This window comes from Oculina patagonica, chromosome 13 (assembly GCF_052425735.1).
Source record: "Oculina patagonica isolate OP01 chromosome 13, crgOcupat, whole genome shotgun sequence".
Taxonomy (NCBI): Eukaryota; Metazoa; Cnidaria; class Anthozoa; order Scleractinia; family Oculinidae; genus Oculina; species Oculina patagonica.
In genome coordinates, this window is record NC_135770.1 from 20,102,503 (window position 1) to 20,118,132 (window position 15,630).

Consider the following 15,630-nt stretch of genomic DNA (forward strand, 5'->3'; position numbering starts at 1 on the left):
ACAAAAGAAATTTAACAAGCATGTTAATACCCGACCCCAGGCGCGCCGCGGGAAACGGAGGACACAAACCAGCGCGAGACCAGCAGCGGACGCGCAGGGAGCACCGCCGCGGGAGGGAATCGGTATTCATTTCTTTTGTTTGTGTCCTCCAAGCCTCACTACCAAGTCAGCCAAGTTGAATATATCGAAAGAAGCCTATTACGGTATTTGTCGGCAGTTCAAGGTTTAGTGCGCTATTAATGACCTTGGACGGCAGAGGGAGATCGACAGACTGGGGACCACATATGTTGACGCAATATTTGCCACATTATGTGACGAGTCGACTACCTACACAAGCAATTTTCCTATGTGACAACTTTTATTTGTCACATAAAAGCTAACACGCCAGCTTGTCAGAAAATTTATTTGTCACATAAAGAGAAATTGACCAGTTTTTCTCATCCTCACGAGCCAATAAAAGTTAGTACACCAGAAGTACACGATCCACTTCTGAGTACACTGCAAAACAGTCGTATCTTTTGTGAACGCGCTCGGTCTTCGTACGACAGCGAGAGGTCTGGAGCCAAAGTCAAAACTGCGATAAAAAATAAATAGCGGCTTAATAAAATTAAAAAAAAAACGCAAAACGATGTGATTTGTCTTTATTGGCTAAATCACCCCAGGAAAGACCAGTAAATTTTATTTTATTTCCCCCAATACAGTACAAGAGCGCTACAACGGCGGGGAGATTGGGATCTAGACAGAAAAATTTTGAATTTGTCACTGACCAATGCGAAACGAGATCATTGAATCGGAGCCAATCAGATTGATTCCCGCTCTTTACAAAACACGACCGTTGACAAAGCGCTTTCATGAATGAACTTCTTGAACTTTCACAAGAGTTTGTGCGAAAGAGAAGCATTGTTGGAGAATATCACACGAAAATAACTTAATTACCTAAGTGTTATACTGCCAAACATGCCAAAGACTTTTGCTGTAGGCGACACGGTGTGGGCACAGTGGCCGGGGAGCAGAAAATATTACGAAGCCACAGTCCTTGATGTTGGCAAAACTCAAGTTCAAGTTGACTTCAAAGACGGTTACAAGACGGAAGTTCCTCTGCGAAACACATACGTAAGGCTTGTTCTAAAATTACTTGAATATTGTCGTCCATGCAGATTGTTAAGTTACGAAGAACTAAAGCTTATCATCGTGAAAGGTCGCGATCGTTCTCGTAACGTTATTTTGCGAACTAAATCGTTTGGAAGACGCCATTTTGATAGCGTTGTTGTTGTTGATGTTACATGTATGAGAACACCGTTTGCTGTATCGTATTAGTTTAGTTCTTGTCGTTCTGTGGTCGAATTGCCTGTCATAAATTTATTTGAGTTTGAAGCAAACGGCATAACATGGAATTTTTATATTACCAAGCTTTAATTTAGCAAACTTTTACGACGTTGTTCGTTGATGGTGTGCGTGGTTATTAGTGATTTAATTGACACTTTTAAACTGTGGCATTTCATGCTTAGATGATTTTAAATTTAAACGGAGCTAAGCTTAGACTTTAAGCTATAAATCATCAAAGCTTTTTACCTGTTACCTGAAGTTTTTGCCGGTTTCGTTTTGCAGAAGGAACTGCCATTTCGATCGCGCTCAGCTTCGCCATCACGATCGCCATCTCGAAGAAGGTCCCGTTCGCCAGCCCGGAGATCTCGCTCTCGATCACGATCTCCAGCGAGAAGCCGTGGTCGTCCGCCAGCCCAGAAGTCGTCGGAAGAAAGCCCTGTCGCAAAGATGACACAACAAACTGTAGTCACTCCATCCCGGCGCTCTCCGAGGCGAGGCCGAATGCCCGAAAAGAAAGTCGAAGAGTCCTCGAGTACGACCACAACGGTGACCAAAGATAGTTCGAGCGTTACAACATTGCGTGTGACTCGTTCCGTTACGAAGAAGCTCATCCCCGAGGAGAAGGAGGCACTGCTCACAGCAGAGATCAAGCCTACCATGTCAAAAAGCAGGCATGGGTATGAGTTCGGTGGCCCGTTTGGTGTGTTCTTCATGATGCTCGCTTTACCGGCAATTGTTGTTGCGTCCTACTTGTTCTGTAGAGGAGGTGAGCCGTGCTCGATCCGTCGGTTGCCATCCATTCCTCCATTTTGGAGGTTTAAAGGTGGATTTTTTGACATTGGACACCTGATTGTCGATGGATGGATCATTCTCCAGGCGCTTATTTACATGCTGCCAGTTGGAAAGGTGTGTATAGAATTTGCATGAATAGTGTAACTTTCATTCCCTTCCCCCTGGGGTTGACCTGGGATAACATGGACTCTTGGCTCCAGCCCTGCAAAGACAGAAACAAAAGCTGGAAATCTGTTTATGTTTGCAGGCTACTTGGTCCCTGAGTAAGGTGAAAAGGAAGAAGGTATTTGTACTTGCACTCCCCCAGTCTCACAGTGATACATGCATGGAACATGTATGTGCAGGGCTGTCGTTAAGGGCAGTAATCCGTAGCACCTGTTACAGCTGCGTTCACTCGATGTTTAGTGGAATGGATGAAGATTTCGATTTGTGCAATGTTACACTTGCCTAAAGAGCAAAATGCTATGGGTGATAACTTCAATGTACCAGTAACAGCTATAAACTTAAGGTGATTCCACTGAAATAGAAGGAGTATTAAAAATTTTCTGAAACTTGGTCCAGGTTACAATTATGTTATGAGCATTAAAAAGATGAAATAAAAAATGGGGGTCACCGCGCTAGTTTTTGTGTAAAATGGATGGGCATTATAGTAAATATACGACCTGCGAGGTATATATTAGGAACCCTAGAAATCCGAATGGGGAACTTTTGTTTCTAGAAAAAAATCATTTTTGCATTAAAGTATTAGTCTAGTTCAACAAAATAGACTTTGATCTTATATTAAAAACTATTCTTATTGTACAGGAATTAAGATAATGAAAGAAATTAAAGATTTTGGTTTGTGCGCACGTTAACGGCCCTACCTAAAAACCTGTTTTTTACGGCATTAAAATTAAAATATCTCAATGTAGAATTTTAAACTTTTCTTTAAATCGCCATATATTGTAGACAACCGTATGACATTTAAATTAATGCATTAAAAAATGGGGGTCACCGTGCTCGTTTAAGAGAAAACGACCATTTATTTCCCTAATGAGCTTAGCCTGAAGGGAATCTCGTAGTGTTCTGTGTGCGCGCACGCTCGTGTGTGCGCTAAATGACGCGAAAACTTATGCGCAGCAAGGATGCGCAATGCAATTCCGTGGAATCACCTTAAGCTGTGAAGTGGCAACATCCAGTTGAAAAGTTCGTTCCTTTTGGTTACAAGAGAAATGTTGAAGATTACGAAATCAAACTTCTGAAGAAATTATGCAGATTTAAACCACATTGCAAATTTTATCCTTTTGTACGTACACTGTATTTACTGAAAAGTCTTAAGCATGCTCTGTTTTGTTACAACAGTAGAAGATTAAGTCTGTGTTGAGCCAAGGGGCCCATACCGCCAGAGTTTATCCCGGTTTCTGTAGCATTAAGCAACTAGGAGTATTTCTACTCCTCCCTGGATGGGATGCTAATCCATCGCAGGGTTCTCCCTCAGCTTTATTTTGCTGTTACCCTTTAGAAACTTAGTCGGAGAGAGGCACTATGAGAGTGAAGCGTCTTGCCCAAGAACAGAATGCAGTGATCCCGGCCGGGGCTCGAAGTTGGACCGCTTGATCAGGCGTCCAATATATATTTAATTTTATTGTTGGTGTGCGTGTAGATTATTTGTTTTAAAAGTAAGAGTTCACTGGACTACCCTGCGTTTTAAGATGTCTCTCTAACAGCGAGAACAAATGAAGAGCACAAATTGGTTCTGATGAACTACATGCTAAAAAATTAGCAGATTACCCATGGGTAATCAGCCAGAAATTACCGTATGTTGATTTATTTTATTTTTTGTAGGTTGTGTATGGACGGGTGCTTGCTGATGGAACTTCCCTTGATTACAGAACAAATGGTAACATTAATTTTTATGTTAATTGATAATTACATGTAATATATGTTAACATTACATGTAGTTTTTAATCAGGGTCTAAATTATCATCTCATCCCTTGAATTCAGCATGCACTGGGTACATTTTGAGAGTACAGACAGAAGTCATTCAGTGTGCAAGTGAAAACTCTTGTTGACTCCTGTAGACATTAAAACAGGTTCAAATTCAATGAAAGCAGTAGACGTGAGTGTTTGGTGCCAAACATGAATAGACTTTGAGCTGTTGGCTACTAGCGGGCGGGAAGGGTACAGCAGAGGAGAGAGGGGTGGGCCAGAAGCAGGATCATTTCCAAAGTGGCAGCAACCCAGAAGAAATTGAGAAAAAATAAGTCGCAACATTTCATAATAATTTAATTTGCAATAAAAACAGCATAGAGAGGCCAAAACCACTAAGTAAGGGGAGGGAACCGGAAGTAAGTACCCCCTGCCCCCCTCCCCACACACACACACACATTTGGCCCCTGCTTTTTGGCAAATCCAAGGTACAGTTGTAGTATGTGCTAAAAAGTAAAAATACGTTTTTTTTTTTCTGTTACTCAGGTTTTATTGCTTTGATGCTTAGTGTGCATGCATTTGCTGCCTGTATTTACTTCAAAGTACCTGTTACCTTGGTCTATGACTGTTTTATTGGGATCATAACAGCAACTCTCTTGTGGTCTGTAATGGTTGCTGTCATTGTTTACGTTATGGCTCGCAAGCAGAAGAAAGGATTGTCTCCAGGTGGAAACACAGGTCTGACAACTTTAACCATTTACATGTAGTTTAGATGTATGTAATTGTATTGTACTTTATAAAAAAATCAGCATTTATAAGTTCATGAAATCTTGAAAAGTCGGGGTGGAATATCATCAATTGAAAATGAAAGCCTGGAAATGATGGTTTAGAAAAGTAATCCTGCTTAATTAAAGAATTTATTCTAACCCTGCATAATCATAGATAAAGTACTTTGTATCGTATACAGAATGGATAAAACAAAGTGCATGTACATGCATATAAAATTATCTAAAAAAATTATTAAATACTGTGCATGTACATGTGGTCTGACTACAAAAATACCTCAGCCCACCATTCCTTGCATTTCAAGACATTTAATTTTGAATTGAAATAAACAATTTAAATTTGTACATGTTCATTACCTGTATAATCTAACCAGCATTGTACCCGTGAATTAAACATTTTTTCTTCTACCAGGAAATGTAATTTATGACTTCTTCATGGGACACCAACTCAACCCACGATGGGGAAAATTTGACTTCAAGTTCTTCTTTGAAGTCAGGCCTGGACTCATTGGCTGGGTAAGAGAGAGTTTTACCAAAAATTATGTTTATTTTTAATAGGGGAGAGATTAATTTAAGTGATTGATTGACTTTTATAGTAGTAGGTTAGCTCAGATGGTAGAGCGCCGGACAACCGTGCAGGACGTCTCGGGTTCGATTTCCAGACCGGACCAACACTCAGGGTCTTAAAATAACCGAGGAGAATATGCTGCCTTTGCAATGACATCTGCAAATGCTTCTAAAGATATTCTAGTCTTCTCAGATAAGGATGATAAACTGTAGGCCCTGTCTCCTGCATCTTCAGTGTTATGGTCAGCAAGGGACGTAAAACTGTATTTCTCTGTAGTACCTATGTAATTAGTGTTGCGTGTAATAAAGTTTCATTTAAAAAAAAAAAAAAAAGGGGGGGGGGGGACGTAAAACAACCCACACACTTATCGTAAAGAATAGGGCATGGAGTTCCCGGTGTTGTGGTCTGGTCTTTGCGCATTGTGCTGTATTCTGTGAAATGCTCAGTTTCATAAGCATTACTTGCTAGAGGCAAGTAATTTTTCAGGTGGTTTACACTAAGTGGGATCCTGGATCTTTGTACACACACTGCTACTTACACTGACATTACTACGTAGCTTTTTGTACTGCTTACCATTGATATTAACCAATCAATATCCTTGGTGGTGATGAGATAGTCTACTCTTTTAGGTTGGCCAGTCTTAAATAGGGAATAGTAAAGAGTCCTCTGTTCATTATAGCCGGACCAATAATAAATGTAATTAATAATTTAATTATTAACCAATAATAATATTTTTGCTGCCTTGCTGTATCGACTCAAGTTTTTATTGTATTATACAGGTAATGATAAACTTCTGTATGGCTGCAAAAGAATATGAAAAAACTCAAGAACTGTCAACTGCAATGCTGCTTGTGTGCATCTTTCAGTTTATTTATGTTGCTGACTGCTTGTTGTACGAGGTGAGTGAGGACTTGTTATTCAGTACGTATTCAATGTTAGGCTTCAAGGATGGGAAGGAGAGAGGTTTGAAAAGGAGACCTAACTTTTATTTAGTACACAGGCCACCAATGGAGCTGAATTTTTCCTTATTGCCCCACCACTTTGGATGACAAATTCCAGAAATTTCTGTTGCTCATGTGCTCTGTCTCCTTGTCATGACTGTTGTTGGCGGTTGCTTGCTTGAATCCTGCTGGAAAATTGATTTCAATTAAAAATATTTATTATTCAACACTTGCGCGCGCTGTCCATATGTGGTCAAAATGTGATGATATCTATCATCCGTACATAACAGATATCCTGCGATATATTTAGGTTGCGAAGATTCGTCCGAAATCTTGTAAAGCGCTGCATAATAACAGTTTCTCTTTCTGCAAAATGTGTTTCATATCGTCTGATTTTAGCCAACTCGGCCTACAGCCTCGTCGGCTAAGTATCAGGCGATATTCCGCGCGATTTCGCAGGATAATTGTTAAATATTTTGCAGCATTGACATAAAATTACGACTAATCTTTTGACACAAGGAATTAGAAAACACTTCTTAAACTACCGGTAAATATTAATGGAACTGCTCTTCAATCTCCTGTTTACATGTATTTGACGCTACATTCAACCATGATCCTAATGTAATTACTGAGTTTTGCATTCTATGCAACAAAGCAACAGTTGGTATTTGCCAGTGAAAGTACATTGTAGGTAGGGCAATAGAACAAAGTGGGAGGGGCAGTGAGGCTCATTCCACAAATCAATGACATGCATAGTAAATTGTATAAAAAGCCACAGGGGAAGAGATTTGCCACTGAACACTGACAGGTCGGGGATAAAAATTCTTGAAAATCAGGGAATTTTATCATGAGCCAGGAAAAATTGATATTTTGGTCCAATTGGAGAAAAGTCAGGGAAAATTATAATACTGTAACACCTCTGAGTCAGACAGTTGCATGGCTGTAAGAAACATTTTAGGTCAGTGTAATCTCTGTATGGTCTTTTTTAAAGCAGAGGCTGGAGGCTGCTGCTACATTGTACGTTGTATATCTGGCGTTTTGTATTTACATGTATGTAGTCAGAGAAATTTAGTTTTTATCAGGGAAAAGTCAAGGAATTTGAAAACTGATGTCTGTGGCAACCATGACTGTTTTTAACTGAACTTTATAAAGACCTGTGTTTGATTTCTGCTGGAAGTGTCATTTTCTGCTGGCTGAGGCTTGCCTGCTCTTCCAGCTTGATAGCTTTTTGGAAGTTTGTTAAGTTCCTCTTTCTCATTCCTGTTGGGTTAAGAATTTTCTGTGATCCAACTTTTTGTAATCAGTCATTTGCTGCGTTTATGTTTTTTCCAAATAGTTTGCTCAGTTTTGCCACAGACTGATTAGAGGTTAGCCTGCATGGTTTGGCTTGGTAGAGAATAACCCAGTAACTTTTTTTCTGATTAACGACTGACTATGAGTACATTGTAACAGAATAAAACCTAATTAAAACCCCTGAGGCTAAAGAAAGTTTGTAATCAATAAATATGTACAGACAATGTCAACTATTTTACAGTTTGTATTTTTGATTTTGAGTTTTCATTATTGTTTGTTTTGATGTGGTTTCAGTCTTCTATTTTGAGTACAATGGACATCATAGAGGAAGGATTTGGCTTCATGTTGGCATTTGGTGACATATCCTGGGTCCCAGTGATGTATTCCCTGCAGGCACGGTATCTTGTTGATAACCCAGTAAAGCTCCCTTGGACAGCAACCACTGCAATTGTAGTTCTGTTTGGTAAGTTTATGAATTGTCTAAATGACTTACGTATGAGCAAATTGTTTTGTGAAAATTAATGTGCATGCACCAGTCATAATCTGCAAAGTGTTTGCTGTTTTGTAAGTTAGTGATAAATGTTATACATCGTAAAATATCATTTTATGCCATTGACAGTATGACATCACATCATATATCATATCAATCATATCATATCATATCTTTTTAAAAACAAGCAATGGCGAATTGCAGTTCTTGAGTTTTGATTGTTTAACAGGCAATGGCATATGAGCTCATATACCATCCACCACAAATAAATATGGTAGCTGATAAGCGTCAACAAAAACAGCTGGGGAGCTCAAAAATTGTAATTCTTTGGGCGTTTTTAATAAAACAATTATTCCACTTAGCTCATTGGATATGAGATCGTTATAGCCAACGAGACACGTAGCGCCGAGTTGGCTGTAACAATCTTTTATCCAACAAGCGTGAGTGGAATAATTATTGTTTTATTAAAAATGCCCAAAGAATTGCAATATTTTAGCTCCCAAGCTGTTTTCGTTGACGCGTATCGGCTACCATATTTGTGGTCAATGGTGTATGAGCTCATATACTATTGGCTGTCAACCAATCACAACACAGGAACTGCAATATACCATTGCTAGTTTTTAACAACATCTGACATCCATAATTCTTAAATATCACATCATATCATATATCAAATCATATCATATGCACTTTATATGAGGGATTGTTCCGTGTTCGCAGTCATCAGGTACCGTAAACACCCGCAGATAAGCCGCACCCTGAATTTAACAACTCAAATTTTGGAAACAAATTTTTTGAAAGTAAACCAAAGAAAATCCAAAGTCCTTAGTCGAGTCTTCAAGAGTCTTCTTCATCAAACGTAAACTCACTAAAAATTGAAACGGAAATATTTCAGTCTTACCCACAATTTCGGCTCTTTAATATAATGAACACCAACTTTGACATATGGTTGATCTTTTTGTGGTATTTGTTGACAGGTATTTCTTCATTAAACACAGTTTTTCCATGGATTTTTGTGCGAAAACAAGAACGTGCGTTTTTAGAACGTTCGTAGCTTAGTAACCAGGCATTCAATCGGAAGCAAAAATGGGACTAGGGCGAGAACGAACAAGCAAACAAGATGGAGGCATTCGGGTTTCGTTGCTATCGTATTGATAAAAAGAGATTTGGAAGCCATCTGTTGGGGATAAACTTGTTGCATCAAGAGGGTTTCGTAATCAGTTAGGCTTGCTATCAAAGTGCTAAATGGGGAAGAAACAGTAGGCCATGACCTGCATCTACGTGTACCATGGGAATACTCATAGTATTTTCTCGCTCGTGGTGTATCATTATTTATTCTGTTGAAAATATAGGCCATTGTCGACAATGGAAACATCTTTAAGAGGCCGTCACACCTGTAAAAGCAATGTGACCAATACTCCCTTGTAGTTTTATGCAATATTAATTTGCATACTTTTTAATGCAAGTGTCAATTCATAAAATTTTTGGCACCTTTTCCAAATGTTCCCGCAGATAAGCCGCACCCTCAATTTCGAGCGAAGATTTCTGGAAAAAAGGTGCGGCTTATCTGCGGGTTTTTACGGTATATGAGTGATGATTACGTATTTATAAATTCATGGTTTTGTGAAATCATCATCCATTGACTCACCATGCCATCATGAGCATACATGTAATGTATACTTTGCATGTACTTACTTTGAGGGATTTTTCTGTGTTCGTTTGCAGTCATCGGGTATGCGATATTCCGTGGATCAAACTCTCAGAAGGATAGATTCAGAACCGATCCTAACTCAGATGAATTCCAAGGTAATGGCATTGCAAATGGAGGAGACAACAAACTCCTCTTTTTATGCTATTAACCCCCCCCCCCCTCCTGGGGGGACTATTTGTTAATGACTTCTTTCTGATTTCTTTATGACCTCATGACTAATGAGCGGTGGGGAGCAGGGGTTTCTTTCAATCATAATAATTAGTTAGTGTACATATAAAAGAAATAACGTGGATTTTAACAGGGCTGCAAATACAATCGGTCATCAGACATTGGCCGACCAAAATTTGCTCATGTCAAATGAAACCCCAAGAGTGGTCGGACATAATGTGTCTGTCGGACAAAAATTTTTTTTTACAGCAACGATGAATAAAATCCTGAATCTGTCCGACCACAATTTTGATTTTACCGACCAAGATGGTGTCTTAGTAGGACATATGTCCTTTCAAGTGAAAACAATTATTTGCAGCCCTAATTTTAGACTTTCCTACAAGTCGAGCTCACAGAAGCTGTTGTTTAGCAACATACTTTCACAAAATTTTTAGGTCAAGCTTAGTCGGTGTAATCGTAATTACTAGTAAACCAACAGAGAGACATTTTTGGTTTACTTGTGCTAATGAGAAGCTATTTCTCCCCCCCCCCCCCCCCCAACAGATCAGGAAACCATTCTGACACCAACTGGTCGACGACTCCTTGCATCTGGCTGGTGGGGTGTGGTACGACACCCAAACTACCTGGGTGACATCATTATGGCATTTGCTTGGACCATTCCATGTGGTAAGTCTCAGTATTTCACATAAGGGAAATGGTGAAAATTATTGTACTCAGACAGGACCCACCACTCTGCAAAAAGACAGTCCCTTCATGTACCACCCCCTTCCCCACGGAGTCTTGTTTGTATAAGAAGAAAATTCAAACCTCTTTGTGCCATTTCTTCAGCAATGAAAGATTCATGCACACCTAATTTGAAAGTCTCAACTCAATTTTTTAAAGCCAATTAATTTTGTCAGTTTGGGTAATCAGACAGGTGGTATCTTGCATAGCCCCCTACCCCTAAACAAGGTGGGCCCTCGTCGAGAACACTTGTTATGACCACTTCCGTTTTGTACAGGTCTTGAAAACCTGGAAAGTCATGGAATTTAAGTATACAAACTGTAGGTCATGTAAAGTCATGGAAACTGATGTTGATTGTCCAAAATAAATTTGGCAGTGTTTTTTGCAAAGAAAAATGGTAAAAACGTAACAGAAATGAAGATAAATTTTGCAATAACTGAAAAACTCGAAAAAAAAAATCGGAACTCGCTACTCGGAATTTTTGTTCCGAGATTTTCAGTTAATGCAAAATTTATCATGCTATATTTCTACATAAAGACTCACTTGGGCGGCAGAAACAGGGCTGCAAATAATTTTTTTCATTTGAAAGGACATACAGCTGTATGTCCTACTAAGACATCATCTTGGTCGGACAAAACAAACTATTGGTCGGAAATCACCAAAAACAAAAGGTTGAATTTTATTCATTATTGCCGTATGTCCGACCACACTTGGGATTTCGTCGGACATGAGCAAATTTTGGTTGGCCAATGTCCGATGACCGACTTTTATTTGCAGCCCTGCAGAAATGAAGATACTTCTTGAAAATTCCAACAACATGGTCAAATTTAGGTCATGGAAAATTTCATGGAAGTCATGGAAAAGGTCATAGAAAGTCGTGGAATTTCAAAAGTTGTACATTTGTTGTTACAAATTATGTTGTTTTTATGTTGATGACGACGACGACGACGACGACGACGATGTATTGTTGTGTTTTTGTCATTCAAAGATAATCATTATACCCTGGTGTCAGTGTTAAGATTTTTCATTCGGCTTGTAACGTTTTGCTGTTGTTTTTCCTTCAGGTATCTCAAACCCTATCCCGTTCTTCTACCCGGTGTACCTGACAATTTTACTTGTTCACCGTGAACTGCGAGACGAAGCCAACAACCGCCGCAAGTACGGAGCGATCTGGGATGAGTACTGCCGGCGAGTGCCTTACCGCATTTTCCCCAAGATATTTTAGACCTTTGTTCCTTTTTTTATTAACATTTTGATTTTATCTTGAAAACAGCTGTATATTGCAGCATGAATACTTACCTGTGAGTAAAGTATACTTACATCCTACATCTGTCTATAGCTTCATGTACACTATAGGTGTACTTTATAGACTTATATACATTTTAAACCCTTTTTAAGTGGATTGACGAACAAAACAAAGTGATTCATTTCGCATAAACGTGGACGACTAAGATCTGGTCGACTCGGAATTTTAAAACATTTTTTACCAGTTGATTTTACTTGATTTCTTTTTTTACGTTTGAAGACTGAGTTATTTTAAGACAATATTTATGTTATAATGTTCGTTAGTTATCGATCGTAATATACTTTAAATATTTACTCAAACTTTTAATGCATTCACGGAGAACGTTGTAGATATAGAGTAGATGTACTACCCAGTACTTGCTAGTAGTATCAGGTGAAGTTATTCCACGGGAAGGCATGCAATAACCTTAATATTCCATGCCTTTAGAACGTACTGGTGTATTCGATTGACACATTAAGGCGGAAAAACATCATTGCATATAACCCGTGGGATACTGCAAAAATGGAACGGTTTTCTAGTTTCTGTACGGTATAATTTTATACTTGCTATATCCATATTTCGTTGTATAATACATGTTAATAATACAAAGTCAGTTTATTTTCTATATTGCTCCAGCGCCATTGTTCTCTGAAATTTATCTGACGTTTTCGCTAGAAGACGAGTAAAACGTGTACAGTAGAATGTCAAAAACTCGAATCCTCAGCGGTAAAAGCAGTTGAAGTTATTGTTATTCAGCGCCTTTCAATAACTCGAACTTATTACGCTGGCGTCAATCATGTACGCTGGTCCCTCAGGAAACAAAATTTTTCTTCCTCTGGTCCAGAAGTCACGTCTGTCGGTTCTGATTGGTAGATTTTGATCCATTTTGTTTGTTTTTGTTTTTCAAAGTTCGTTGGCTGTCGCCATAATTATGATTGACGGCAGCGGAAGACGCATTTTTGAGCTTCAGTGTTCTCGTTTTATTGAAAGGTACAGTAATGAAAAGAATGAGTTTAATCGAATGTGGAATAACAGGAATAAGGTGAAACATTCCTGAGGTCATTTTCGCGTGAGAGGTTTGAGCTGGAGTTATTAAACTGCATATTCTGATAAAATGATTTATGGTTTATAAGTAGGCCAAATCAAGACTCCCCCCTCAGAAGAATTTTTGGACGTGGCAGCGTGCTTACTCGAGCCTATTTTAACCATGGTGCTTAACAAATCCCCACTGCAGAACTGTATTGCTTTTACGTGACTTCAGCCAAAATTTGCGCAAAAAACGGCGAAGACTAGAAAAAATAACGCTGCGTGACGAGCCCCAAATGCATCTGCATAGAAGGTTGTCGAAGAATGTAACAGGTCTCTTGGTCGAAATCTCCCGATAATTGATCGAGCCTACGAATTTCGTCAGCGGGGTTGCTAGGCAACATTCGTCATATTGCTTGCATTGAGCAAAGTTTCACTGACCAAGAAAAGCGTAGCACAGGCTCATTTAACTTTGTGGGCAGCGTTTTGACAAACCCTGTATTGTATTAACAAGTCGGTGCAGGATAAATCTTTGCGTGATAATATATGCCAACTGGCACATAACTTACCCGTTTTTGCAGTGCAAGACTGTGTACAAAGAGTAACATGGTAAAAAATTGAGGTTCGTTAAGGTAGTTGTATCAAGTGTTTTTAGTTGAAGTCGTGTATATATACATTTGTAAATTAGTCATTAACCATGCCTCGTTTCTAAGCCCTTGTTTTTAGTGTTGTCAGTGAGAGAAGCTCTCTTGCTGTTCATGAGCGTGAAAAAGGGAGAGACTAGAACGGGGATGTTCATTTTACTTAATTTTTGATTAACTGTTAACTTTATTTTGATCGTGTGGAAATAAAACTATTTATGCATGTAAACTAAGACTCCAGACTGTGTATTTTTGACTATTGCCTCCAGCAACACCTACGCTTCTTTCGATTTCTCGAGCACGAAAAACTGGTTCGAGAAATCAGGGGTAAAGTTGCAGTATTCAACTGAGTGAAGCAAATTTTAATTTGTTTCACTCAGTCAAGAGGACATTTCCAGAGAACAGGTGCACTTGCAACAGACTCGCACCCAGTCGTTACTCGATTTTTCGCAACGCTCGAAGAGGTTGATGGAAAGGAGAGAGAAAAAGTAACATTCTTTCGCCCTTCCCTCGATGCATTGCGCGCCACTCCAAAAACAAAAAAAAAAACGACTGGGTACGTTTCTGCTCGCATAGCACCTCACTGGTTTGTCATAAGCACTACACTTACACCAGTCTAACTCGGGGTCATGAATGGTCCCTCAAAATTTTGCAGTGCTCGCAAAATTAGGCTTCTGCTCGGAATGCTAGCACAATTTTAGTGGGTGCTCGTTTGTTCGTGCTCGCAATTTTTTACAAGCGCTCGCATCGGCTCGGTGCTCGCAAGAGAAACGCTGTGCTCTCATGCTTGTAAAGACCATTCGATACCCCTAACTCTGTCAATGCAGTTTCTCGAAGAATGGTCTCCTGTCCTTAATGACTTTCAGGACATCAGCTGGATATGTGACTTAGCATGTCAAGTCGTCCTTCAAGTAATAGGTAATGCTTTTGACGAAACCACGTCGATACCATCGGAGGTTCCCCGATCCATTATCGATTTCGCCGTGCTTTCATATCTCATCGTCTGGTCTAACCTGGTTATAATAAATAACGCAAATAGGTTCAGAACTAAAATGGGTTATAATATAGTTGGCTATTCAAAAAGCTGAAATTGCTTTTTGAAAAACTTACTCGTGCAAATTAATTTCAAATTGAACTCGAAACCGTATAATTACCTATACTAATATCGACAAATTTTATCTGGAACAGAAATGAAAGAACAAGTAGGCTTACGTTCACTTTTAAATAAACCTTCATCACCTCCATCGTCTTTCAAAGCCAAATAAACGACACTGCGCCGAGGGGACACCTGGCACTTTTTTAAATTGTGTAATTAACACAAAAATTTGCTGGATTCAGAAGCTCGTATTTACGGTAGCATTATTATTGAAAAGAGATCGGTCTTTTTTCTCGAAACAATTTGGGTGAACATGTTGAACTTTTTCTAATTTCCACTCGTGGAAATTACTAAAAAGTCCGATCTGTTCACTCGTACAATTAATCCCTAGTTTCTTGATCAGACCGTTTTCCTATACTAATTCGCCAGCAAATTTCCCGTGTTATTGTACAAAACAAATCGACCTCATTTTCCCATCATCTACACCCTAGAAATGGCGCCATTAAATGTCCAAAACTTTGCAGTGAAACCACTTGCCAATCGGTTCGTGTTTCCACTTGAGTTTTGAGGTAATATGTTGAACACGAAAGACAGTGTTTCATGAGGATATCCAAACACCGAGAAGAGAGTTGTAAATACAACGCACCGCGGAGTATTTTTGACGAAATTCCAGGTGTTCGGATAGCCAATGAAACACCGTCTCGACTGTTTGATATATCTTCTCGATCGAAACAAAACCTAAGGACTAAAATCGTAAAAATCTATGTTAATTAAAACCGGGTATCCAAATCACCTTCACGGTGGTGATTTTCTTTGCTTAAACTTATTATAAATGAGTTTGAGAACATTATTTTATGACGTCAATTCTATGGTCTA

General features: G+C 39.1%; 1 protein-coding gene across 1 annotated transcript; it reads left to right on the top strand.

Annotated features, from left to right (window-relative positions):
* The first annotated feature begins 846 nt into the window (after positions 1 to 846).
* LOC144634563 (delta(14)-sterol reductase TM7SF2-like) lies at positions 847 to 13,887 on the top strand. The gene is made up of 10 exons (XM_078493560.1): positions 847 to 1,113; positions 1,609 to 2,232; positions 3,943 to 3,997; positions 4,574 to 4,765; positions 5,225 to 5,328; positions 6,160 to 6,279; positions 7,909 to 8,077; positions 9,830 to 9,910; positions 10,527 to 10,649; positions 11,771 to 13,887. The coding sequence occupies exons 1-10, from the start codon at positions 958 to 960 to the stop codon at positions 11,929 to 11,931; spliced, it is 1,785 nt and encodes a 594-aa protein (XP_078349686.1). The 5' UTR covers positions 847 to 957; the 3' UTR covers positions 11,932 to 13,887.
* Positions 13,888 to 15,630: the final 1,743 nt, after the last annotated feature.

Excerpts from the sequence above, each read along its gene's own strand:
- LOC144634563 (XM_078493560.1), top strand. The coding sequence starts at position 958 with ATGCCAAAGACTTTTGCTGTAGGCGACACGGTGTGGGCACAGTGGCCG. Across the intron at positions 2,233-3,942 it reads ACATGCTGCCAGTTGGAAAG|GTTGTGTATGGACGGGTGCT; the intron begins GTGTGTATAGAA and ends TATTTTTTGTAG. Across the intron at positions 4,766-5,224 it reads GTCTCCAGGTGGAAACACAG|GAAATGTAATTTATGACTTC; the intron begins GTCTGACAACTT and ends TTCTTCTACCAG.